We start from the raw sequence: 26168 nt of genomic DNA on the forward strand, positions 1-26168 counted from the left end.
GACCTTTCATTTGAATATAAGTTTGTAGAAATCGGTCAAACCATCGCCGAGAAAAGTGAGTGGGATCTATTTTGGTATATATGCCCACTATTTTCGGTGCTTCCGGAATCGGATACCGGAAACCAGGATAGCCGGAATCGGTTTGTTTAGTTGCCTACTGATAATGACTATCGATTTGTGTAGTTTCGAGACCAGTTTAGAACAGTTTTTACGTTTTTTGTTTCGCCGGTTTAAGTGACGGTGTACAATATTGAACGCACTTTACCCTATAACATTAGCAATTAGAATTCCGTATGGGACCTTTCATTTGAATCTAAGTTTGTCAAAATCGGTTTAGCCGTCTTCGAGAAAACCTAGTGAGATTATTTGACACATACACAAACAAACACACACACACACACACACACACACACACACACACGCACACACACACACACACACACAGACATTGCTCAGCTTGATGAACTGAGTCGAATGGTATATGACACTTGGCCAATTTTTACTAGTCGGTTTTTCACAGCCCGTACATCGACAATATAAGTAAAAGTTTTGGTTCTCTGGTTCCACAATGGAGTCGTAAATGGAATAACATTTGGAAATAAAGTACATATATGTTTTTCGACAATCTGCGGTTTAAATTTTTATATTTAAACAAGTAAAATAAATTTTGCTAGCATTTCTTGACATTAATAAAATAATTATGATGATAAGTTACTATGGTTTAGTATAAGTATAATTTTTCTCTTTTCATCAATAGAAAGTTTAAAAGTAGTTCATCACATTTCAATGAACAATGATCGTAAAATAATTTATTCTACTGAATACTGAAGAATAATATTACTAATTGCAAACCAAGATTCAATCTATGGTTCCCTTATCTTTATCCGAGTCGTTAGAAGATCATCCAATGATAACAAATACTCCTACACATGGCTATGCAGCGCTGTTAGAAAAAAAGCAATATTTTGATTTCATTCATGAGTTCTTGCGTGAGTCACAATTTGAAAATTAAGCTCTTTTTAAATATAACAGATCGGCTGAAAAGTTCTTATCGTTTCTATGAGAGGGCGCCACTAGAATTAAATCCATACCATTTTCAGTTAGTACCAACCTTCAAAAGATACGTGTATAAATTTGACAGCTGTCTGATTATTAGTTTGTGAGATATTGCATTTTGAGTGAAGCTACTTTTGTTATTGTGAAAAAAATGGAAAAAAAGGAATTTCGTGTGTTGATGAAACACTACTTTTTGATGAAAAAAAGTGCCCCCGATACCAAAAAATGGCTTGATGAGTGTTATCCAGACTCTGCACCGGGCGAAGCAACAATTCGTAAGTGGTTTGCAAAATTTCGTACTGGTCATATGAGCACCGAAGACGATGAACGCAGTGGACGTCCAAAAGAGGCTGTTACCGATGAAAACGTGAAAAAAATCCACAAAATGATTTTCAATGACCGTAAAGTGAAGTTGATCGAGATAGCTGACACCATAAAGATATCAAAGGAACGTGTTGGACATATTATTCACGAATATTTGGATATGAGAAAGCTTTGTGCAAAATGGGTGCCGCGTGAGCTCACAATCGATCAAAAACAACAACGAATTGATGATTCTGAGCAGTGTTTGGAGCTGTTATATCGAAATAAAACCGATTTTTTTCGTCGATATATAACAATGGACGAAACATGGCTCCATCACTCCACTCCGGAGTCCAATCGACAGTCAGCTCAGTGGACTGCACGCGATGAACCGAACCCAAAGCGTGGAAAGACTCAACAATCGGCCTTTAAGGTTATGGCGTCTGTATTTTGGGATTCGCATGGTATAATTTTCATCGACTACCTTGAAAAGGGAAAAACCATCAACAGTGACTATTATATAGCGTTATGAGAGCGTTTGAAGGACGAAATTTGAATAAAAACGGCCTCATTTGAAGAAGAAAAAAGTTTTGTTTCATCAAGACAATGCACCGTGTCACAAGTCGATGAAAACCATGCTGAAATTGAACGAATTGGGCTTCGAATTGCTCCCTCATCCACCGTATTCTCCAGATTTGGCCCCCAGTGACTTTTTCCTGTTCTCAGACCTCAAGAGAATGCTCACTGGTGAAAAATTTAGAGCAATGAAGAGGTAATCGCTGAAACTGAGGCCTATTTTGAGGCAAAGGACAAATCGTACTACAAAAATGGTATCGAAAAGTTGGAAGATCGCTATAATCGCTGTATCGCCTCTGATGGCAATTATATTGAATAATAAAAACGAATTTTGGCAAAAAATGTGTGTTTCTATTAAACGATACGAACTTTTTAGCCGAATTGTTATTGCTGGAACCATACACAGTAACCGTAAATAACGTAATGAAGTACTGTTTCAGTTTTATAATTTTTATTTATATTCGGTTTTACCCTAATTGTGGTCTTATCGCCGGGTGTAATGAAGTACTGGTTTCTCTTGTAAACTTTTTGTTTCGTAATTCATTGCACCCGTATTGTTTAGGTACACTAGCGCCGTCCTGAATTCAGTGGAACACATGAAACAGGCTCATTTCTGTCAGGTTGTGTATGGGTTGGTTTTTCATGTGATTGCATAACCTTTCTATATGAGAAAATCAAAACGTGTATTCTAATCGCCAAGAGCCGATCTCGTAGCTTTCGAATACGTTCGGTCTGTGACTGGTTGCATAAATTGATTGAAACGGGTAAACGGTAAAGTGGAAAAACAAAACAAACTATTGTTGAAATCGTTCGAAGTTGTTAAAAGCACACGATTACGTAATATATAATACCATCCATAATCCCCCGCACAGCGTAGAACTACGGGCAGTCCGGGATAGAATGGTTCAGGAAACTCCAGCAGTTACTAAGCATAGCAAAACCGTAGATAGTTGTAATCAAATTGCTGAAAATGTTTCACCTCGTTGCATTCACCACATATTCAAGCTGAAAGCTGCTTAGCAGGGATTGTTCGTACGCATATCGGCACACCTCCTGGCGAACACGTGGACGGAATGAATGCAAATTCCAGCAGCCAACCCGTTAGCATCGGAGCAGTGAATAGGCAGAGTTGAAGTGTTCATGAACTCACGGATGACTGAATAACATGGCGGCACTAGGCTGGACACCATCGATGACACTCTAATAGAGCCTACCTCCAACCGTTCACTGACTACCGATCTCGGCCACAATCGTTTGACTGTGGCGAACGGCGCGTCGGTACAGTGCCGGCATTGCGGGATATCAATTGTAATAGTAAGTTTGCAGGCGACATCATGGCGGTCGAATGCTACCGGCAGAGCAATCAAACCAGCTGCTAATGGCAGCCTCTGTGCCATTTGGGATACGCACTAGCACCGAATATTGGGATCAAGTACCACTGCGGTGGCACCAGTTCCGGGTGACTGTTCGGATAGGGTCTAATTAGGCTTTCGGAGCCGTACTCGTTCGGATGGGAGAGGAAAAATTATCAACAATGCCAGGTTCGCTTCTGTCTCGGCCGGACAAAATAGTAATTTTGTATAGGATAATAGGTGATATTAGTTATGTATTAGTGAACCATCCCTGTAATTAAACTGAAGCTGGACAGTTTATCGCTGTGGTCGATTCGAGTTCCAGCAGGAAATGCTTTAGGCAAATTATTCCATTGTTGTAGATTTGCTGCAGTTCCCACTTGTTCGTATATTCATAAATAGTAGTATGATGCATGTTTGGGAAGCGTCCATTGTAAAATACTCTCTAGGACCCTGTGATGTATGCATATACATTTGCATATGTAGCACATCACTCAATAAGTCGTGTGACTGACACACAAATGGCGCTATCATTGTCAAATCCATATGACGTTTATGAAGTGCCAACTTCCGGCCTCACCTTCATCGAAATGAATGATTTGTTATTGATTTGCTGAATTTGAACGTGGTCGTACAGACACCGATGATGGCGAACGTTGTGGTCGTCCAATTGCGGTGGTTACTCCAGCAAACATCATAAAATTACAAAAATTGGTTCTAACTACTCGTGAATTGAAATTGTAAAGATTTCAGAACGTAGTGTGTATACAATTATGCATGACCATTGAACCATGCGAAAGCTCTTTTCAAAGTGGGTGCCGTGTTTACTCAAAAACTCGTGGATCAAAAACGAAACAACGTGTTTATAAATCACAGCAGTATTTGGTCATGTGATGAATCAAATTTTTTGTGTCGATATTTGACAATTTATTTATTTATTTATTTATTAAACAAAATCCATCGGACTGATGTCTAAATGGACTAACAGAGTGGGAAAAGCCCATCTGAGTTGAAAAATGTATATCATTCTCAGATAGGCATAAAAACCACTATCTTTTAAAACAATCACAAAAATTACATGACAACTACACAACTACTTAAAAGCTATTACAAACAACTTATAACAAATTAAATTAACCATAGTCAAATTATTTAAGAACGCTTGATTTTTTCAACGAAGCGGCGGGAAGGCTCTCCAAACTCAAACAACTCTTCTACTGTAGTGAATGTTCTTATGCATGCAGTAATTGGCTCGTTGTATCCGAATACAGTCCTATGGAATCTTTTCTGAAGCAGGTTTGTGTTACGCAGTGATCTATTCGGTATTCGAAAATTAAGGTCGTAAAGCAGTTCAGGAGCATCAATCTCTCCGTTGATCAACTTAGCAATTATCAACGCCTGTTGAGTTTTTCTGCGTCGCTGTAACGTGTCGATTCCTAACAATTGGCATCTGTTTGAATATGGTGGCAAGTTTACTGGTTCTCTCCACGGTAAATTTCGTAATGCCATACGAACAAATCGCTTCTGCACTCGTTCAATTCTAAGGCTCCACGATACTTGATACGGAGTCCAGATTACCGACGCGTTTTCGAGAATTGGGCGAACGAGTGAGCAATACAAAGCCTTAAGGCAATGCGGGTCTTTAAAGTCCTTTGCAATCTTAGCGATCAAACCCAATTGACGTGTTGCTTTCGAAACGATTTGAGAACGATGCGCATCGAACGTCAGTTTAGCATTCAACTGTATACCAAGATCACACACTTGATCCACTCTAGAGATAATTGTACCATCAATGTTATAGCACAAACGAATTTCCAGACATGACAGTCACGATTTTTTGGCGCACATCTACGGTCCTCCGTGAAACTGGCAGCAATGGTGATAAATTGGTTGCACTGCTGAGTTCCCATCATACATTCATAATGCAAATGTCAAACCGTGAGAACCCTTTCGATTCGGTAACTCATTTGTATATATTGAGATTTTATGGCACACTTTGGTTGAAATGATAACAATGCAATTAATCTCGCGCTCCACCAAGCGGTGAGTGCGGTCATTTCAGAAGGTACCGGGAACGAACCACATTTTTCAAAAATATTTATAAGCACATACATGTCTTTATTATTTATCTTTGGTTATAGTCAAATATGACTGGAGATGAAATCCTATGAAATGTGATGACTTGGCACTTGGCTACACTTATCATGAGTTTGTTTTTCCTGCACCAATCGGTGAACAATGTAAGCAGACATTGTAGTCGCTGGCAATCATCTACACTACGAATACTGAGATACAGTTTTATATCATCTGCGTAGACTAATTTACATCCAGCTCCCAAAAGCAACGCCACATCGTTGAAGAATAATACGAACAACAGGGGTCCTAAGTTGCTACCTTGTGGGACACCTGATTTATTCGAAAACTCGGATGATGTGCTGTGGTCTATTTTCACGCGTAATTTCCTATCGGAAAGATATGAGTCCAACCAAGATACGAGTTGCGAAGATAATCCAAGGCGAGATAATTTGCAAAGAAGTATTTTATGATCTATTTTGTCAAAAGCAGCTTTGAGATCGGTATAGATTACATCCATTTGTGTTTTAGATTCCATACTAGTTATGCACTGGGATGTGAAGGCAAGCAAATTCGTTGTAACTGATCTCCCCGGCATAAAACCATGCTGATCGAATGAGATATAATTCTTTGCGCGATCCAAAATTGCAACACTCACAATTATCTCGAATAATTTCGACGATGCCGAGAGGCTTGTTATTCCACGATAATTCGCTACATTACGTCGATCACCACTTTTATAAATTGGACAAATAAACGACTGTTTCATATACGAGGGAACCTAGCTAGCTCAAACGATCGATTGAAAATGATGCTCAATGGTTCTGCTAAAGTTGAAATACAGCGACACAAATCAACGGATGGTGTACGTCAAATCACACGAACGCGGAGACCAATTCACCGGTTCTTTTCTCGAAAAAAAAAAACTGTAATTGAAATGTTCTTTCAATAAGTCCATTGTTTCGGCCGCAGTATGGCAAGTGGCACCATCCTGTTGAAACCACCATTCGTTCACATCCATATCTTGAAAATTTGACAACAAAAATTCATTGATCATGATTCTGTATCGATTTCCATTCACGGTAAAGCCTCGTTCTTTTTCATTTTTAAAGAAATAAGGACCATTGATTCCACCAGTTCATTCACCGCACCAAACACTACGTTTATCGGTAATTCTTGAACAGTGTGTGGATTATCTTTGCTCCAAACACGGCAATTTTGCTTGATGACGTATCCATTCAAACAAAAATGCGCCTCATTACTGAAGAGTTTTAATTGAACACTTATTTTGAAAATAAATTTTCACGATTTAGAAGTGTTGTTCTGGAACCTATTCATGATGTTTGCCAAATTTTTTACCTTTTTACTATCAAAACCACTTCCAGACGTTAGAGTAATCCATATTGAACAAAAATTTCTTAAAACACCCTGTAAAAAATTTGTATTTCGAGCGGGTAGAGAATAGTTTACCTTTCATAGACATTCTTATCGTAAGAGAAGCAAAAAATCTATCGCTTTGAATATATATAGGTTTGATATAAATCAAATCAAATAATAGGAAGCCGAAAAATACGGATAGAATCATACCAAATACTTCAAATCACTCCCACAGCATAAAAAAGCGGCTTTTCATCATATGATTCATTCGTTGAACCGAACGTTCGAAGTGAACACACGCGGTATTTAACAGCCTTCAATATTACTGATCCTCTAAAAAGCCTGCTAACTGCTCTACTGCCAACAGTAAGGACATTTTTAAAACACTTGACTGAACAATGGCTCCTCCTTGCAGCGATTGTATCTTTTGATGGATAATTTACCAATGAGAATCGAAGATATGATCATTGTGCTTCAGTGGGATGGCAGAAGTATCATGCCAAAACTTGATTCTTTCTTTCACTTAATACATACTCGTAACTGCAATGTATTCTCCTTGAGTGAAACTTGGCTGACGTCTAACATCAACCTCGACTTCCATAATTTCAACATAATCCGCCTGGATCGAGAAGACTCTTATGGAGGGGTACTTTTAGAGATCAAGAAGTGCTATTCATTTTATCGTATTAACCTCTCCTCCACACCGGTAATTGAAGTTGTTGCTTGCCAAATTAATATTAAAGACAAAGATCTATGTATAGCTTCCATCTACATTCCTTCCAGAGTCTCGATAGGGCATCGTCGGCTTGCAGACATCATAGAACTTCTTCCTTCACCGCGGTTGGTTTTAGGGGACTTTAACTCGCATGGTACAGGATGGGGCTGCTTATATGATGATAACCGTTCTTCGTTAATCCAAGATCTGTGTGACAACTTCAATTTGACAATTCTAAACACGGGAGAAATGACACGGAACCCTAGACCGCCAGCACAACCAAGTGCGCTGGATTTATCCCTTTGCTCGACTCCGCTACAGTTAGATTGCAAGTGGAAGGTAATCTGTGATCCTCACGGTAGCGATCACTTGCCGATCATAGTTTCTATCACCAACCGTGTAAGACCATCGGAAACAATCAATGTTTCGTACGATTTCACACGAAACATTGATTGGAAACGTTACGCGAGCTCGATATCTGAGAAACTAGAAACATCACAGGAGCTTCCTTCGGAGGAAGAGTAAACATTTTTGGCTGGTTTGATTCTTGACACCGCAATTCAAGCTCAGACGAAACGAGTACCCAGCACGCAAACTAGTATGCGTTCTCCCAACCCATGGTGGGACAAAGAGTGCTCAGAGTTGAAAACGAAAAAAGCTTCAGCCTTCATCTCGTTTAGAAATTTATATTGTATACAACATTTTCAATCCGGTAGAAGATGCTACAAGTACTCGAGTCTATCAATGCATGAACCGTGAGAGAATTTTGCTACATTTCTTCGCTCCACTTCATACTCTGAGTATTTCACGTTGCTGTGTGGAATTTCCCAAGAGAGAATCGCAAGTTGACAATTATCGCAGAAAATCGAACCGATGATTTGACTTGATGATTCTCATACTAGGTGACAATATTTCAAAACCCTTGTGTGGAGCATTCACAGACATTTTCATAGACACAACTTATTCAAAGGTTATATGCACATGGTTAGAATAAGCGGCAGTAGTAAAATGATTCTATCGCAATTATCAACTGCCTGCATAGAATCGGATCGCGATACGAGAATAAGCGACCGTTCGTTGCTTCAGAGAAAATCCTCACAGCAGCGTGCTAACCTTTGATTCTCAGAAATGTCATCGAGAGAAATTCGCTCTCGCACTGGTGTCGATTCTATGTTAAATGAGCCATTCCGGGTTTTTGTTGTTGCGATGATTTCCGTTTCTCTTTGATGGCACTGATTCAATCGTGTGAAGAGTTGCCAGTGAACGTTCTTTGATACGATATAAGCCATCCTTGCTTTCAGTTACATGAAACGGCCTCGACGTAACTGACATAAATGACGGTCATTTGCCATTGAAAATTTTCATTTTATTCGGAATCGTTTCTGATGAAATGAAGAAAATTTTTGTTCTGCGTTTTGCTGTCTTCGTTCTTCGCCAAGTGACAACTTTTGAATACAGCAATTTCATTTACCGGAATGTTAGTTAAATCAAAAACATTTTAGTTGAAACAACCAGGGCGTGAAACAACAATTGCAATATTGTAATTTTTTGATTTGCAGGTTCTCCGTGCATAAAATGCAGTTCGTTTTTAATTCTTCATTTACAAAAACACGAAAGATCAATTCTACAATATGCAGCATTACCATTTTTCATTTTACAAGATCCATGTTTGTGTTATGAGCAGTTGTATTGGAAATTAAATGTGAAACTTATTCATTAGAAATTTAGTTTGTAATGTTTTTGTAAACGTCATTCCATTGTTTATATTACGTAGTAGCTTTCACGAGTTTCACAATTATTTTTACTCTGATTTTATCACTGCCATTATGATGGGATTGACGCATGAGTTTTTGTATCAGTTCCACAATCGTTGTTAATATTTTTGCCTTTCTCATATAGAAAGGCTATGCAATCACTGTGTAAATCGACTTTCGAACGGAGCCTCGGAGACCCATAGTGTTATATACCATTCGACTCAGCTCGACGAACTGAGCAAATGTCTCTCTCTCTCTCTCTCTCTCTCTCTCTCTCTCTCTCTCTCTCTCTCTCTCTCTCTCTCTCTCTTTCTTTCTCGATTTTCACAAACTATGATTCAAATAAAAGGTATTATGGTCCCATAGCTTGCTATTGAATTTCATTTGAATGTGACTTCCGGTTCCGGAGTTATATGGTAATATGTGAAAATTTGAGAAAAAGTTTACACTCGATTATCTCTGGAACAGCTCAACCGATTTTTGCAAACTAAGATTCAAATGAAAGGTCTTATAATATCCTAAAAATTTGTGGAACATTTTATCTGGATCCAACTTCCGGTTTCGGAACTAAAGCGTTATAAGTAAGAAATTACCAATTTTATAAGTATTTTATCACGAACGATGGTTAAAAACAGATACAAATCCCTTAAAACTGCCTGATAAATTCTTCTAGTTTGCAGAGTTTGTTAGTTTGTGGGCATGAAAACTTAATTCGGCACTACTGGTCCCCACTTTTCTTGTTCCGAGAGCACCGAAAGTGTAGAAGAAAAACTCCTAAAACTAAATTCACTTCGATTTCTCTGCGATGCTTGAACCGATTTCGACAAATCTTGATTTGAATTAAAGTTCATACTGTTTTTGAACCTACTGTGAAATTTCATCCGGATCCGACTTCCGGTTCCGCAGTTGCAGGGCGATGAGTGTCAAAGTTTTCAAATCGCCATATAGAGTGACAATATGTACAACACCGAAAGAAGAAGAAAACACAAAACGAACAAGGCGTGCTTTGTTCTATTTTGTACACGTTGTGTAGTGATGTCAATAATAATAATAATAATAATAATAATAATAACAAAAATAATAATAATAATAATAATAATAATAATAATAAAAATAATAATAATAATAATAATAATAATAATAATAATAATAATAATAATAATAATAATAATAATAATAATAATAATAATAATAATAATAATAATAATAATAATAATAATAATAATAATAATAATAATAATAATAATAATAATAATAATAATAATAATAATAATAATAATAATAATAATAATAATAATAATAATAATAATAATAATAATAATAATAATAATAATAATAATAATAATAATAATAATAATAATAATAATAATAATAATAATAATAATAATAACAATAATAATGATGATAATAATAATAATAATAGAAATAATAATCCTATTACATGTTTTATGCTATTTAGCTTGACTTACATATGCAGAAGTAACAGAAACGCAGGTTCGTTTCGTTTGTTTGATTTCGTTCAATTGGTTTAATCGTAATAGAGCATCAGATAGTAAGTATAGGTTTAACTACGTTCAAAACTGTTCCAATTTGTAGGTCATATTTGTTGGTAGTAAACGAACCAACTTTGGCTATTCCGTTTATCTGAATCCGGTCTCGGAAGAATTGGAAATAGTGATCAAAAACTGCAAAAAGGATCTCACTCACTTTTTTTGGAGATGGCCAAATCGATTTTCACAAACTTATAGGTTCAAAAGAAAAGTCTTACAGTTTCATACAGAATTCCTTAATTTGTTGTGGATACTACTTTCGGTTCGGGAACTACAGGGTATACAGATTTTATAGAGTTTGTTAGATTAGGTTCGAACAAATTTTCCTATTTCTATTCAATAAACAGTTGTTTTTGCGAATTTCACGGTTATATTTATGATGTAATGAGGAATATGAGAAAGGCATCATTACACCACTAGGTGGATTAAAATAGGTTTTTTTGGATAAAGTGATATGGCATTCGACTCAGTTCATTGAATTCTGCAATGTTTCCTCAGAGATGATTTTCATAAGCTTGGAGTCAAATTAATGCTTGAATTCTTTAACTTTATCGGTGACCGATTTTTTCCAAAAAAAACAGAGTGAGAAGTGTTAAAATTTTTAAAAAGTCTTCAAAAGTGACGCTGCAATAACAGAAAAACAAAATCTAAACTGGGCTCAAATCGAAATCTAAACTCAGCTCAATACTTTTTCGATGTCTAGGAGTTTTAGTTGTAGATTTAAAATAGTGACTTTAGTTTTACCGAACTCCGGATATACTGGAAATAGCGACAAAAAAAATCTTTAAAAAACTCGTATGGTTTATCTTTAGTTCTTGCTGTACTTTCTACTATGTTAATCTGATGATTCTTTACGTAGTTTTAGTTGGTCAAGGATATTGATTTTTAACTTCAGAATATAATTCTCTATTTGTGATATGCCGATTTTGTAGAAACGCATATTGGATGTTTATCACTCCCATTCATAAATTCTTAACATCTACTTAGAAGGTAACAAGGGTTTTGCTAATTAGATTTGATACCTTTGATTGGTATGATTTGTGGATTGAATCTAAATAAAAAGCTTTGCTAATGTTACATTAAAAAATGTTCACTGGTGGCGCTGATGATATCATGGCCTAAAGCAAACTAAAGTAATATCGAATCACTTTCACCAATTTTGGATTCAAAACCAGTAAAATCGAAATAAGTTGATTAGGTCATCAATTAATAAGATCTACGAATTGCAGATATCGCATCATCATTGCATGAACATTTTTTCATTCATGAATAAGACAAAAACGGTTTATCGCACCTTCGATTTGAAAAGTTCAATCTATTCATATCTGATAAATTTATGATAGTCTCATCTCGTAGTATCTTGATTACTTCCAATCCGGAACCGTGACCTGGGATTTAAAATTTGCAATGTTGATTTTAAAGCAACCGACCCGCATTATGAGACCTTCCATTTGAATAATTTTTCTGTGAGTCAATCTAGGTAGATATCAAACAATCAAGTCGGAATAAAAGTTCAATTTCGATGGTGTTTGAACATTACTTGCGGGGCTTCTTGCAGCGGATATCGCAAACTAATCTGACTAATAATCAATTGATTGATCATCAATCATACAAACATGCTAATCGATGTTATATACCGGCTGCTCGGCCATCCATGGAAGTTGACCATCAATGTTAACTTCCCTCTCTGAGCAGCCTAGATAGCCGTGTAGTGTCGGTAGCAGTTTCCCAACTGCTAAGAATAACGCTACGGTCCACCTGTACCGGTGGTATAAGTCCACCAAACAGGTAAGCCGTGTGGCATCCGGCGGGATTATTTTTTACCAAGAATTGATCCACTGGTTTCCTATTCCATGTCGTAAAAGGCCACAAAAATAGGAACTCCTAAGTCAAGGTGTATTTCCGTGCCGATGGCTGAATGGCTGCAGGAGGTTAAACATTGCAGTCGTGAACGGAATATCTTGGGTTTTTCCCTTACTGGATACACGCAATGCTTAGCAATCAACTTCTTTGATCATCGCTTCGGCAGGCCAGAGATTAGAAAGCTGAGTGTCTGTGGGTGTCCTCAAGGTGGTGTACTATCCCCACTTTTATGGAACCTAGTCGCTGATGGTTTGTTAAGGAAACTAAATAACCTTGGATTTCCGACTTATGGTTTTGCCGACGATTATCATATATTGATGACCGGTATAAGCATTAACACTCTCTTTGATTTAATGCAGCAAGCCCTGCGATCTGTTGAACAATGGTGTTGTCAGGTTTGGATTATCTGTAAATCCGGGTAAAACATCAATGGTGCTTTTCACTCATCGTAGGATAATTACAGGAGCTCGTCCGTTGCAGTTCTTTGGTTCAGGGGTCACTGTGGTCGATCAAGTTAAATACGTCGGGGTTATTCTTGACTCAAAACTGAATTGGTTTGCTCACATTGATTTCAGGATTAAAAGAGCTTGCATGGCTTTCGGCCAATGCAGACGAGCTTTTGGAAAATCATGGGGACTCAAACCCAGATATATTCATTGGATCTACACAACTATCGTTAGACCTATTTTAGCATATGGATGTCTTGTATGGTGGCAGAAAGGAGAAGTCGCGACAGTTCAGTCAAAGCTAAATCATCTCCAAAGGATGGTCCTAATGGCGATGACAGGAGCATTCACGACAACTCCTACTGCTGCTCTAGAGGCGCTACTGTGCATTAAACCACTACATGTGTTCCTAAAACAAGAAGCATTATCTTGTGCATACCGTCTTAGGGTTACAGGGCTTTGGAACAGTAACCCATTAGAATATGCTACCAGTCACACTCGCTTGTGGTCTCAAATGGTTCCGTGGGATGAGTATTTACTCGCTCCTAGTGACCTAACTCTCACATGCAGTTTTCCTTTTAAAACATTCAATGTGAGCTATCCTCTTCGTTAGGAATGATTGTCTGGTTGTCTGGAACGACAACTTGATGAACACATAGTTTGTTTTACGGACGGTTCTCTGTTGAATGGTCGTGCTGGTGCTGGTATCTACTGTCGTGAAATAGGCTGGAGCAGTCTCATTCACTTGGTAGATACTGTACTGTGTTCCAAGCAGAAATCTACGCAATTCTGTGTGGAGTACAATCGGCACTTCAGCAGAGGATCTGTGGTAAACGTATTTATTTTTGTTCCGACAGTCAGGCAGCCTTAAAAGCACTCAGTTCGAATGACTCACGGTCGAATCTAGTGATCGCATGTCGAACTCAAATTGAAGACCTCAGCATTTCAAATGCTGTTTACTTCATATGGGTACCCGGCCATTCTGGTATTACTGGAAATGAATGGGCTGATGAGTTGGCTAGAGCTGGTGCAACGAATGATTTCGTTGGTCCTGAACCAGCTTTACCACTTTCAACTAGTTGGATAAAGCACAAGATACGTTCTTGGGCTGCATCCAAACATGCCAGCTACTGGCGCAGCTTGCAAACTTGCGCTCAGACAAAAGCATTTCTACCAGATTTAAATCTGAAAATGTCAAAGTGTCTACTGCATTTCTCCAAGCAACATTGCAGTATTCTGGTCAGAGCTCTGACTGGACATTGCAAACTCAATTATCACATGGCTACTATTCAACGTGCTGAGTATTATTCGTGTGATTTGTGTGAATGCGATTATGGTACTTCATATCATCTGATATGTAACTGTCCCGCATTGACGCAGCTACGTATCCGGGTTTTTGGTTCTCCATACATGGTTGAGTCTGTGTATGCGGAGCTAAAATTGAAGGATATTCTCTCGTTTCTCACCCAATGTGGTAAGGAGCTATAGTCAGAAGGGTTCATCGTTCTTCCTGGAGTGAATGAATCCCTTCTGTATTCACCTTAAATAGGGTTTGGCAGATTGTTTGGCATCCTCTGGGGGGTACCGCATTTACTTCTGCTCGTACATACTGCGAGTCGTTCTGCATTCTTCCGGGAGTGCAGAATGGTGTCGCTTTTGTAAGATCTCTAAATCCTCTCGGGGGTTGGAGGTTTTATTAACAGCAGACTGTTCGGGACCTCGTAGAGGTTCAGAATTTCCTTCTGCTTCCACTAAATGTGATCCTCAGCAGATTGTTCAGCATCCCTTAGGGGTGCAGAATTTACTTCTGCTTTTATGTGTTTTTGTGTCGTCAATTTTTCCCATCCTCCTAGTCCAACCCTTACCATTTCCTTTCAATCCTTCCCTCTTATATATCGGGAAAATGATGCTAAAAACAAATTGATGGCAAGGCACAAATCTCCAAATATCAAGGGGAACGTGCCATTTGAGCCAATTTGTTCTGATTCCTGATATATATATTTATTTTGATGCCCGCCAATCGACATACATACACGTACAGACAATTCACTACTTCAACTGAACGAGCGAACTGATTCGAATGTTATTTGAAAGTCGGCCCTCTGGGTACAAAAAAGAAAACAAAACTGTCATTCATTAGTAAACTTCCTCAGATTCTGTAAGGTAGTAAGAAATTTGTTTCACTGAATTTAGTCACTTCCGTTCATTTGTTACTATTCTTCAGCACCAAAAAAAGCTTGCTCATAGTTCTAAAATAGTACCATTGTCATTCATATGCCGTTTCGAAAGAAACGACGAAAGAAGTGGAGAGCAATATAAACGTACACAAGTTATTATATGATGCCAATATATCCTGCTATCCTCCGAGGGTTCTCATGCTCCAATGCAATAATAGCGTATGTTAGCAACTCAAAACTTCCCGGTTCGAAACCACAAGTCGCCGTAACTGCATTACTTTTTTATGGCAAATCAAAACGCCTAAAGGTATGCAATTTCATCTTACGTCGCGAATCTATTTTTAGATTTTGAACGGCAAAGCCTTTCCTCCCAAAAAGTGGGTAATAATAGCTGAAAAGTCGTACTAAATTTGTAGCAAATTTATATATAATCTTGACATTTACATAACAAGATTTGTAACAATTTTGTTACATCCTAGTTTAAATTGAGTTATAATTTCTGTTTTTTTAACTATTAACGAGACCAAGATTATGACTAATTTAGATAGAAAAACGTGATTAATCCACCTAGCAGTGAGATGATACCTTTTTTTATCAATCCGCATGTGTTTTTTTGCATGGATATTCTTAGGTGTTTTAGTTCTCATGACATTATTTTAATTATCGTCGTTTCAAACGGCAAATTGAGATTTTAATCATTCATTACCCTGTAATTTCGAATCTGCAAATCGTATCGAATTTCAATCTTAACGTGTGACATTCGATTGAACATTTCATGAGATGTCGAAGTAAGTTCCACTTTAGAGTTTTTCGTCATTATTTATGGTACTTCCAGAGCTGGTATTCAGGAACTAGCATAACCCAAAATGATTCGAATGGCCATAAATTAATACGCCAAAGAATTTACATCTTCTATATCGGTATGAATTTTAAATCGACTATCCAAATTTGCAAACCCGATAAACCTGATTAATTTATGTGAAATGGACATTTTTATACTAATCACCCTGTATCTCCTAAACCAAAAATCGGATCTGACTAATTTTTATAGGATTTTAAGACCTCTCATTTGAATCATAGATGATTCTTAGATTTCATTTGAATCTTAGATCGGTTCAGCCATCTACGAGAAAAATGAATTGCATTATTTTAATTTCGTTTCACATATCATCCTGTGGTTCCGAAATCAGAAGTCGGATCCAAATTTGGAAGTATACTAGTTTTCATATGAATCTGAGTTTGTAGAAAACGGTTTAGCCATCTCCGAAAAAATTGAGTGAAATTATTTGTCACACACGCATTTGCTGATCTCGACGAACTGAGTCGTATGGTATATGGAAGTTATGTTCTTTCAGCTTTTATTGCTGTAAGTAGTTTGAATATATAATTATGGAATTACTTTCAACTCGAAAATGCTGATATCATCTGGTTTATAAATGCCATATTCGAACGATTATGTTGCCAAAAACGAACCGTGCTAAAATCGGTTCAAGGCAAATTGTCATGAAAAAGGATGCTGTACACAGTCTTTTGGGTACTTAGAAACAATTGTATGTCACAGTATAAAAATCGTGTTTTCCGTTGCTACCAAGCATTTCTTTGTCATACAGTGCTCAAAACTTCTACTGCTGGAATAAGGGGAAAAGTCGTTTACACAAAAATATTGATATCTCCGTTAAAAATGGACGGATTTTAACAAACTATGGCTTGTTGGATAGCTATTACCGTGCGGAATCTAAGTCTGAAAACATATTCTGTTTTCAAGGTCAATTGTGACAGATACTGTCAAAAAACTGAAAATTTTGACATAAAACTTCGAATAACTCAAAAAGTAAACATTTGATCTCAAAACCATTCAATAGCGTTTTGGGTGACGGGGAGACCTTTCATTTGCGACTAGTTTGATCAAAATCGGTCCAGCCATCTCTGAAATCTCGACCTCTTAGTTGACAACACACACACACACACACACACACACACACACACACACACACACACACGCACACACACACACACACACACACACACACACACACACACACACACACACACACACACACACACACACACACACAGACATTTGCTCGGTTCGTCGAGCTGAATCGATTGGTATATGTCATTCGGCCCTCCGGGCCTCGGAAAATTTTTCGAAAGTTTGAGCGAATTCTATACCTATTTTTTATATATATAAAAAAAGGTAAAAACAGAGTGAGAAGTGTTAAAATTTTTAAAAAGTCTTCAAAAGTGACGCTGCAATAACAGAAAAACAAAATCTAAACTGGGCTCAAATCGAAATCTAAACTCAGCTCAATACTTTTTCGATGTCTAGGAGTTTTAGTTGTAGATTTAAAATAGCGACTTTAGTTTTACCGAACTCCGGATATACTGGAAATAGAGACAAAAAAATCTTTAAAAAACTCGTATGGATTTATCTTTAGTTCTTGCTCTACTTTCTACTATGTTAATCGGATGATTCTTTACGTAGTTTTGGTTGGTCAAGAATATTGATTTTTAACTTCAGATGAATATTATTCTCTATTTGTGATATGCCGATTTTGTAGAAATGCATATTGGATGTTTATCACTCCCATTCATAAATTCTTAACATCTACTTAGAAGGTAACAAGGGTTTTGCTAATTGGCTTTGATACCTTTGATTGATATGATTTGTAGATTGAATCTGAAAAAAAAAGCTTTGCTAATATTACACTGAAAAATGTTCACTGGTGGCGCTGATGATATCATGGCCTAAAGCAAACTAAAGTAATATCGAAGCACTTTCACCAATTTTGGATTCAAAACCAGTAAAATCGAAATAAGTTGGTTAGGTCATCAATTGATAAGATCTACGAATTGCAGATATCGCATTTTGCCCGTTGTTATCTATATCATTGCATGAACATTTTTTCATTCATGAATAAGACAAAAACGGTTTATCGCACCTTCGATTTGAAAAGATCAATCTATTCATATCTGATAAATTTATGATAGTCTCATATCGTAGTATTTTGATTACTTCCAATCCGGAACCGTGAGCTGGGATTTAAAATTTGCAATGTTGAATTTAAAGCAACCGACCCGCATTATGAGACCTTCCATTTAAATCATTTTTCTGTGAGTCAATCTATGTAGATATCAAACAATCAATCCGGAATAAAAGTTCAATTTCGATGGTGTTTGAACATTACTTGCGGGGCTTCTGGCAAATGTAGACTACATATAAATTGTTTACAATGTTCACTTACATACTACACATTATTTCTACGACAAAGCTGAGATTTGATTTGATTTTTTGACATAGTAAGGTCAAGATGTTCGCAGTATTGATTGTAATGGCGCATTATTCGATTGACTGGACTGTATTTTGCATAATTTGTTCTAGCTTGTTTTTCTAAAAATAATTTCCTGGAACGTAGTTGACGGCTAGGTATATAAAAATTTAATTGCGATAATAATGGAGCTGATAAAATAAAGCATTGCAAAGTCGCGGCGTTCTTTAAGTGTTTGTATATTGATGAGCATGCAGCGTGCTTCATATGATGGTAGAGGAAATGCTGTCCAGTTTAATTTACGAAGTTCATATAAAAGAAATTGTTTTTGAATAGATTCGATGCGTTCTTCGTGAATAATATTGTATGGATTCCATACTTGGCTGCAATATTCCAAAATAGGTCTGACATATGTACTGTATAATAATTTAATTGTGTATGGGTCCTGAAAGTTATGACTGAAACGTTTAATAAAGCCCAGCATGCTATTAGCTTTATTGATTATGGTATTGTAGTGTTCCACAAAAGTGAGCTTGGAGTCTAAGATTACGCCTAAATCTCTTACAATTTTACATTTTTCTACAAGTTGATTTCCTAGATGTATGTTTGCAGACTTTTGCTGCACCAAATGTGGAATAGATTGATTTCGTTCTGGAATATTACAGCGTCGTTGATATTTTTAATTTCCATGAAGAGTTTCATGTCGTCTGCATATATAAGCACTTTCAGATTTTTGAGTATGAAGGAAATGTCGTTTATATGTGAAATGAAAAGGAGAGGCCCTAAGTGAGAACCCTGAGGTACGCCAGAAGTTACATTAATTGGTTCAGACAGAATGTTTTGGAAGCGGACTACCTGTATACGATTCGTTAAGTATGATTTGAGCCATTCCAGAAGAGTATGTTTTATGCCATATTTTTGTAGTTTGTGTAGAAGTAATGGTATGTCAAAACGGTCGAAGGCTTTGCTAAAGTCAGTGTAAAGAGTTTCTACGTAGTTTCCGGCGTCCATTGCATTCAGAGTGAATGTCGTAAATTCTAAGAGATTTGTTGTAGTTGAGCGGCCTTTAAAAAAGCCGTGTTGTTTGTTTATTATTACATTTTTAAGTTGATGAAAAAGTTTTTCATTTACAATTTTTTCAAATAATTTTGGAATGCATGAGATAATGGCTATTCCACGGTAGTTCCGAATGTTAGATTTTGCACCTGATTTAAATATTGGTACAAAAAAGGAAGATTTCCATGCTTTAGGAAAAGTACATTTATTAAGTGATAAGTTAAAAAGTAGTTGTAGTGGTAGTGTAAGTTCTTCAGCAAGATTTTTTAAAAATATTGGTGGTATACTGTCAGGTCCAGGCCCTTTTGAGGCGTCTAAGTTTTTCAGTGCTGTCGAAATATCATGTTCTGATAGATAGTTTACAGAGATGGAGTTGGAAAATGCAGGTATGAAAGAGAAGTATTCACGGTCACGGTCAGTTTCTGAATAAGATGTATATACTTCTTGGAAAAAATTTGCAAAGTGATTGCAGATTTCTGTAGTATTTTTCCCTACATGTTCGTCGAGGTGCATTTGAGATGGAAAATTGTTGCTTTTTAGTTTAGTTTTTGTATAGTTAAAAAAGTTCTTAGGGCAAGTCTTTATTTCGTTTTCAATTTTGCGGTTATATTTTTCATGTGCTGTGTTAATGGCTATTTTAAGTTGATTGCATAGATTTAAGTAATTTTGAAGATGAGCGTCACTTTTTTCTTGTTTGTAAGTTTTGTGTGCTTTTTGTTTCCTATTTTTCAAATGTTTTAGTTGTGAATTGAACCATTCAGGTAATTTGCTGTTGTGATTTTTCTTTTTCTGTTCATGGGCAAAGTTTCGGCTAATATTTTGTTTATAATGTGATAGAATTTGTTTACTTCGACGTTGACATTTCCTTCTGTACTCAGTATCTTCCGCCAATTTATTATACTTAGTCTACATTTGACTTCTTCAAAGTCAATTTTATTGTATTCCGCCACTTCCTCATATTCCAAGTCGTAGGGAAGGGATGCATTGTGTGTAAATAATGAATATTCAATTGCGGTGTGAAATGCTTCATTTTTCCATAATGGCAGGTTTGATGCGTTCACACAAAAGTCTTCTGTGCAATTTGTGAAAAGAAGGTCTAAATGTGCATTTTGTTGATTTTTTACGGAGTTTACTTGATGCAGGCCAAAATTAGAAATTTTGTCGAAAAAGTAATGCAATGTTTCGTTTTCTCCTACGACTGGAAGTAACATTGATTCATTTTCAATGTCAGAAATGAAGTCCGCATTACGTTGATTGAAGTCGCCAAAAATATGTAGCTTTACTTCGGGTTCCATATTCGAAATAATTGTGTCTAAAGATTGAAAGAATAATTCAAAAGAGAATTTGTTCGCATTTTCGGGTGGGAAGTAGACAGAGCAGTAAATATGTTCTTCTCCCAATATTGAGACTTTGGCCCATACATGCTCAAATTCATTATATTTAGGAGTAATAATTTCTTCAGAAGTAAAGCAAGAGTTAATGGCTATGAGGACTCCACCTCCAGATTTTTTCTGACAGAGAGATAAATTTCGGTCGTGCCGAAATACGTTAAAATTATTTCCAAATACAAGAAGTCATCCCAGCTGCTTTCAGTTCCAAGGATTACGTTGAAAGAGGAGGTTATTAAATTTTGATGAATTTCTTTCATTTTGGCCGGGCTTTTCATGCGGTTGAAATTTTGGCAATAGACCAAAATTTCAGTCACATTTTGTCTATGAAGCGAAGAAGTTTTTGAGAATTCTGGAATACTTACATTATTAATTCCTGTTTCTATTCCTTCGTCAAAGGGCGTCGTTATTTCCGAGAATTCGGCCTTGTAAAATTGTGTTCGGCTTCCCGGATTAGTTGGAGTCGGCGGATACGTTCACTTGTCAAAAATTTCCCATAAGAGTCCAGGTCGGCCAGCGCTTCCTTAGGTTTCATTCCATATTCCTGATGCATTTCGATGAAGATTCGTAGGAGGTGGTCAGGTGTTGTTGGAAGGCCTTCTGATGCTAATAGCATTTTTATACTAGTTGGTGTCATACCCTCGATGCATACTGTAGGTTGTTGATTTTTCATGTATGACAAATACAGACGGACGACGTGCATTATATTCGGGTCACGAAGTCTTGCTTTCAAGAAGCGTTCGTCGCCATTTTCAGATTGTGAAGTAAGACGTACAATGGGAGGACGCATTGGATCAATTTCGAATTGGCTGTCTGTATTCATGTCCTGTGATATTGCAGACGTACTTATGTTCTGTGATATTGCAGATGTGTTCACTTTGATGTCATTACTTCCTTAGACCGGAGTAGCGTTGTTTTGAATACTTCTTGTTCCTTTGTAAGGGTAGAGGTTTATGAAGGTTTACGAATTTTGAGGCAATGTCTGCACCTGGATTCCCGGAGAATTGAACCCGTGCAGCTGCTAGTAAGTCTTTGTCCAAGGGTAAGGTATATTGTAATGACACATTATTGTTATTGTTGTGGCAGGTATTTTTACTATTAGTGTTCAAGTTGCTGTTGTAGTGCACATTATTGTTGTTGTTGTTGTTGTTGTTGTTGTTGTTGTTGTTGTTGTTGTTGTTGTTGTTGTTGTTGTTGTTGTTGTTGTTGTTGTTGTTGTTGTTGTTGTTGTTGTTGTTGTTGTTGTTGTTGTTGTTGTTGTTGTTGTTGTTGTTGTTGTTGTTGTTGTTGTTGTTGTTGTTGTTGTTGTTGTTGTTGTTGTTGTTGTTGTTGTTGTTGTTGTTGTTGTTGTTGTTGTTGTTGTTGTTGTTGTTGTTGTTGTTGTTGTTGTTGTTGTTGTTGTTGTTGTTGTTGTTGTTGTTGTTGTTGTTGTTGTTGTTGTTGTTGTTGTTGTTGTTGTTGTTGTTGTTGTTGTTGTTGTTGTTGTTGTTGTTGTTGTTGTTGTTGTTGTTGTTGTTGTTGTTGTTGTTGTTGTTGTTGTTGTTGTTGTTGTTGTTGTTGTTGTTGTTGTTGTTGTTGTTGTTGTTGTTGTTGTTGTTGTTGTTGTTGTTGTTGTTGTTGTTGTTGTTGTTGTTGTTGTTGTTGTTGTTGTTGTTGTTGTTGTTGTTGTTGTTGTTGTTGTTGTTGTTGTTGTTGTTGTTGTTGTTGTTGTTGTTGTTGTTGTTGTTGTTGTTGTTGTTGTTGTTGTTGTTGTTGTTGTTGTTGTTGTTGTTGTTGTTGTTGTTGTTGCTGTTGTTGTTGTTGTTGTTGTTGTTGTTGTTTGCTGTTGTTGGTGTAGTTGTTGTTTTTACTGCGTATACTGTAATTTGTATTATTTTGTTGTTTCCGCTTCCGATGTTTTCGTCTGAGGTTTGCTTTTTCTGCTTGTTTTTCTTGCAGCCGTCGAGTGCGCTTTTTCTTGTCACACTCACTCCAGTCTCGTTTCCAGATTTTTTCACTTCCAATGAAACGCCAGCCACTGTCGCATATTTGAATTTCCTTCTCTTTGAGTTCTTCAGCTAGAGACTTAGGTTTGATATTTTGGTCTTTGGTTCCGATTCTAATCTAAATTTAAGAACTCGATTCAGCCATCTCCGAGAAAATTAAGTGCACATTTCAATCAAATATGCCCGCCAATCGACATACATACACGGACAGACAATTCACTACTTCAACTGAACGAGCGAACTGATTCGAATGTTATTTGAAAGTCGGCCCTCTTGGTACAAAAAAGAAAAAAAACTGAAAAACTGCCATTCATTAGTAAACTTCCTCAGATTCTGTAAGGTAGTAAGAAATTTGTTTCACTGAATTTAGTCACTTCATTTATTACTATTCTTGAGCACCAAAAAAAGCTTGCTCATAGTTCTAAAATAGCCCCATTGTCATTCATATGCCGTTTCGAAAGAAACGACGAAAGAGGTGGGGAGCAATATAAACTTACACTAGTTATTAAATGATGCCAATATATCCTGCTATCATCAGTGGGCTCTCATGCCCCAATGCAATCATAGCGTATGTTTGCAACTCAAAACTTCCCGGTTCGAAACCACAAATCGCCGTAATTGCATGACTTTTTTTATGGCAAATCAAAACGCCAAAGGTATGCAATTTCATCTTACGTCGCGATTATATTCTTAGATTTGCACGGTAAAGCCTTTTCCCCCAAAAAGTGGGCAATAATAGCTGAAAAGTCGTACTAAATTTGTAGCAAATTTAGATATAATATTGATATTTACATTTGTATCAATTTTGTTTCCTCCTAGGTTAAATTGAGTTATAATTTCTGTTATTTTAACTATTAACGAGACCAAAATTATGACTAATTTAGATAGAAAAAACGAAACAACCCCAGATGCAATTTTTTTTTATTCAATAATATAATTTTTTAAGCACACTGCTTAAGCTCTGAGGTGCCAAGGGCTTTTTCTATTTTTATTAACGACTAACTTAAAACTAGGATAGTAAAAATGGATAATGTTGTATTGGAGTCGCAGTGGTCGACTTTGGCAGATCCAGCCTTCAGCTGGCGATCGGCACCGACCGGTGGATGGAATATGTCCATGAGTCTTCCAGATGACGTTGGCCGCATCGTTCGGTCCGTGTGGGTCCGCGGGAAACACCCCCAGGCTACGAATACCAGATACAATTTTGTTCTCCCTTGTTGATCGGGATATTAGCTATTGAATTTTTTTATTCGCCACTCAATTCAGCGTCCATCCAATGAAATCTAAAAAAAAACGGTTTTTTTCGGAACGTGTTTCGTCAGTGTCAGTTTAGCATACACACGGGTACGTATAAGCACAATTTGTTGATAAATTAAATTAGTGTCATAAAACACAACTGAACTGTCAATAGTGAGTAGTAATATCGAACGTTACAGCAATATACGACATTACCCACAGGTCCCATTTGGCAATGGAACATGGAAAATGGTACCTAGCACAGCTCGTTTCGAGTTTAATTAAAATCGCTTCTTATGCCGGCTGGCATAAAATGGCAAATTACTTGGAATATTTTACAATTTCCAACAGCAATTCTTGGTGCCGCTGTTAAATGGTAATAGTCTACAAACATCAAGATTGAACAAAAAAATATTTGGATCTTACTCCCAGCCAGCCAACCAGCCAACCAGCCAGCCAGTGAGCAATAGTGCCGCCTTAATTTTTGTCCCAATGCCACTGGAGCATCCCCCGGCGAGCCGTGCTAAAACTTTTGCTTGAAACTTAAAATAAAACTTTTAATTTCCCTCTAAAAGTCACATTCTATCCATTTTTATTAGCTTGAAAACAGCGATTTCCACTTTGCTCGATCGGAGAGTTGTTATCATATTTTCGGCTGTACGGTGAATACCTCGGCCAGATTGCCAGATATCTATGTATGTGTTTATGTACGGTTGTTGCTGTTCGTCGGAGCTCGGGGCCCTCGAGCCAGGAGTTAGTATAGTTTTCAACTCTTTCGGCTCAGTTGCTATCCTACGGCTACCACAAAGGCCCAGCCGGTGGAACTGCTGAACGGTGTTCACGTTTCACATGAGTCTGGTTTATTATTTAATAATTTTGCTAGCATAATACCAGTCATAATTTTCCGAATGGCAGAAGCTGGACGGAGACCGTCATGCTGTGGTTGCTGAGGACTGGTTCTGAAGGGTTTTGTATTAGTGGTGAAATTTCGCCAAGCTCAGAAAGGAGTTAGTCTGCTGGGACCGTTGGATGTGGTGAGGAGAAAATAGTTATTCGGTGTCACCACTTTCGTAAAAGGTTGGCAGTTTTGTTGTGGCCGAACGCAGACCTGGTCCCGGCATACTATTAGGATTAGAATCGTTGAATAATGGAACAGGTCCTGTGGTGCTGCCAGCGAGCCAGGATCAAGTTCAAGTTTGCAGAGGAATTGCGGTCCGCAGTTCGCACCGCTGAACACGTTCCTAGCTTTACTGTTATCAGTCATATTTTTTTCTTCTCGTTGATTATAATGTTGAGCGTTGTGATTCCGCATTTGCAAATCAAATCGTCAATCGGATAGTGATCGTCATAATCGTGTGCCTGGATTGGTTTAAATTTGCGTTAAAGCAGAGCTTTACCGATAATCCCGGTATCAATTACCGATCACACATTGAAAAACAAAATATAATCAGAAAGTACCACTTTGTTTGGTCTGGCTTAAATCCGAAAATTTGCTGATATTACGTCATTCATGTAAAATAAAGGATCGATAATATTTGTTTTCCGAAAGCCCTTCACGAATGGAACACAACCCGGGGTTTCCTCTGGCGGCCGTTGGCCAATGCATCACCGTAGATCCCCAAGTTCGTACACGGATTTTGTTTGAACTAGCCGGTATGTTGACGATAAATTATCACTGTCCTTTGCATATAGACAACAGCCGTAATGCAAGCAATCATATGAAACACATTAACCTAATAGTCTGTGCCGTTATTACCTTCATCATGGGTTCTCATGCAGTGCAGGCAGCCTGTGCGACAAGCAGCGGCCAATGTCGAGCATGCAAACATAAACCACCACCACGCGGGAGGGACGTGCCTTGGAATACCGTGCTTGACTACGGAATAGGCTTTAGTGTATAATTGACGGTGCTATATGTGTGAGAGCAAACACATTAGGAGGCGCACAAATGCTGCCAGATCAGTAACATATTGGTGGGCAATCGACTTAGTG

The 26168-nt window shown here is 37.4% G+C and overlaps 2 protein-coding genes across 2 annotated transcripts in view; both read right to left on the reverse strand.

Moving 5' to 3' along the window:
- Positions 1-26168, reverse strand: part of LOC131429857 (chaoptin) — a 646073-nt gene that overhangs the window by 35569 nt on the left and 584336 nt on the right. The gene's annotated exons all lie outside the window — the stretch shown is intronic.
- LOC131429860 (ataxin-8) lies at positions 22426-22767 on the reverse strand (the record flags this gene model as incomplete). The annotated part of the gene is made up of 1 exon (XM_058594273.1): positions 22426-22767. A coding segment is annotated over one exon (342 nt), but the record flags the coding sequence as incomplete, so codon positions are not given.

The sequence above is a fragment of the Malaya genurostris genome, chromosome 2, assembly GCF_030247185.1.
Source record: "Malaya genurostris strain Urasoe2022 chromosome 2, Malgen_1.1, whole genome shotgun sequence".
Lineage (NCBI taxonomy): Eukaryota > Metazoa > Arthropoda > Insecta > Diptera > Culicidae > Malaya > Malaya genurostris.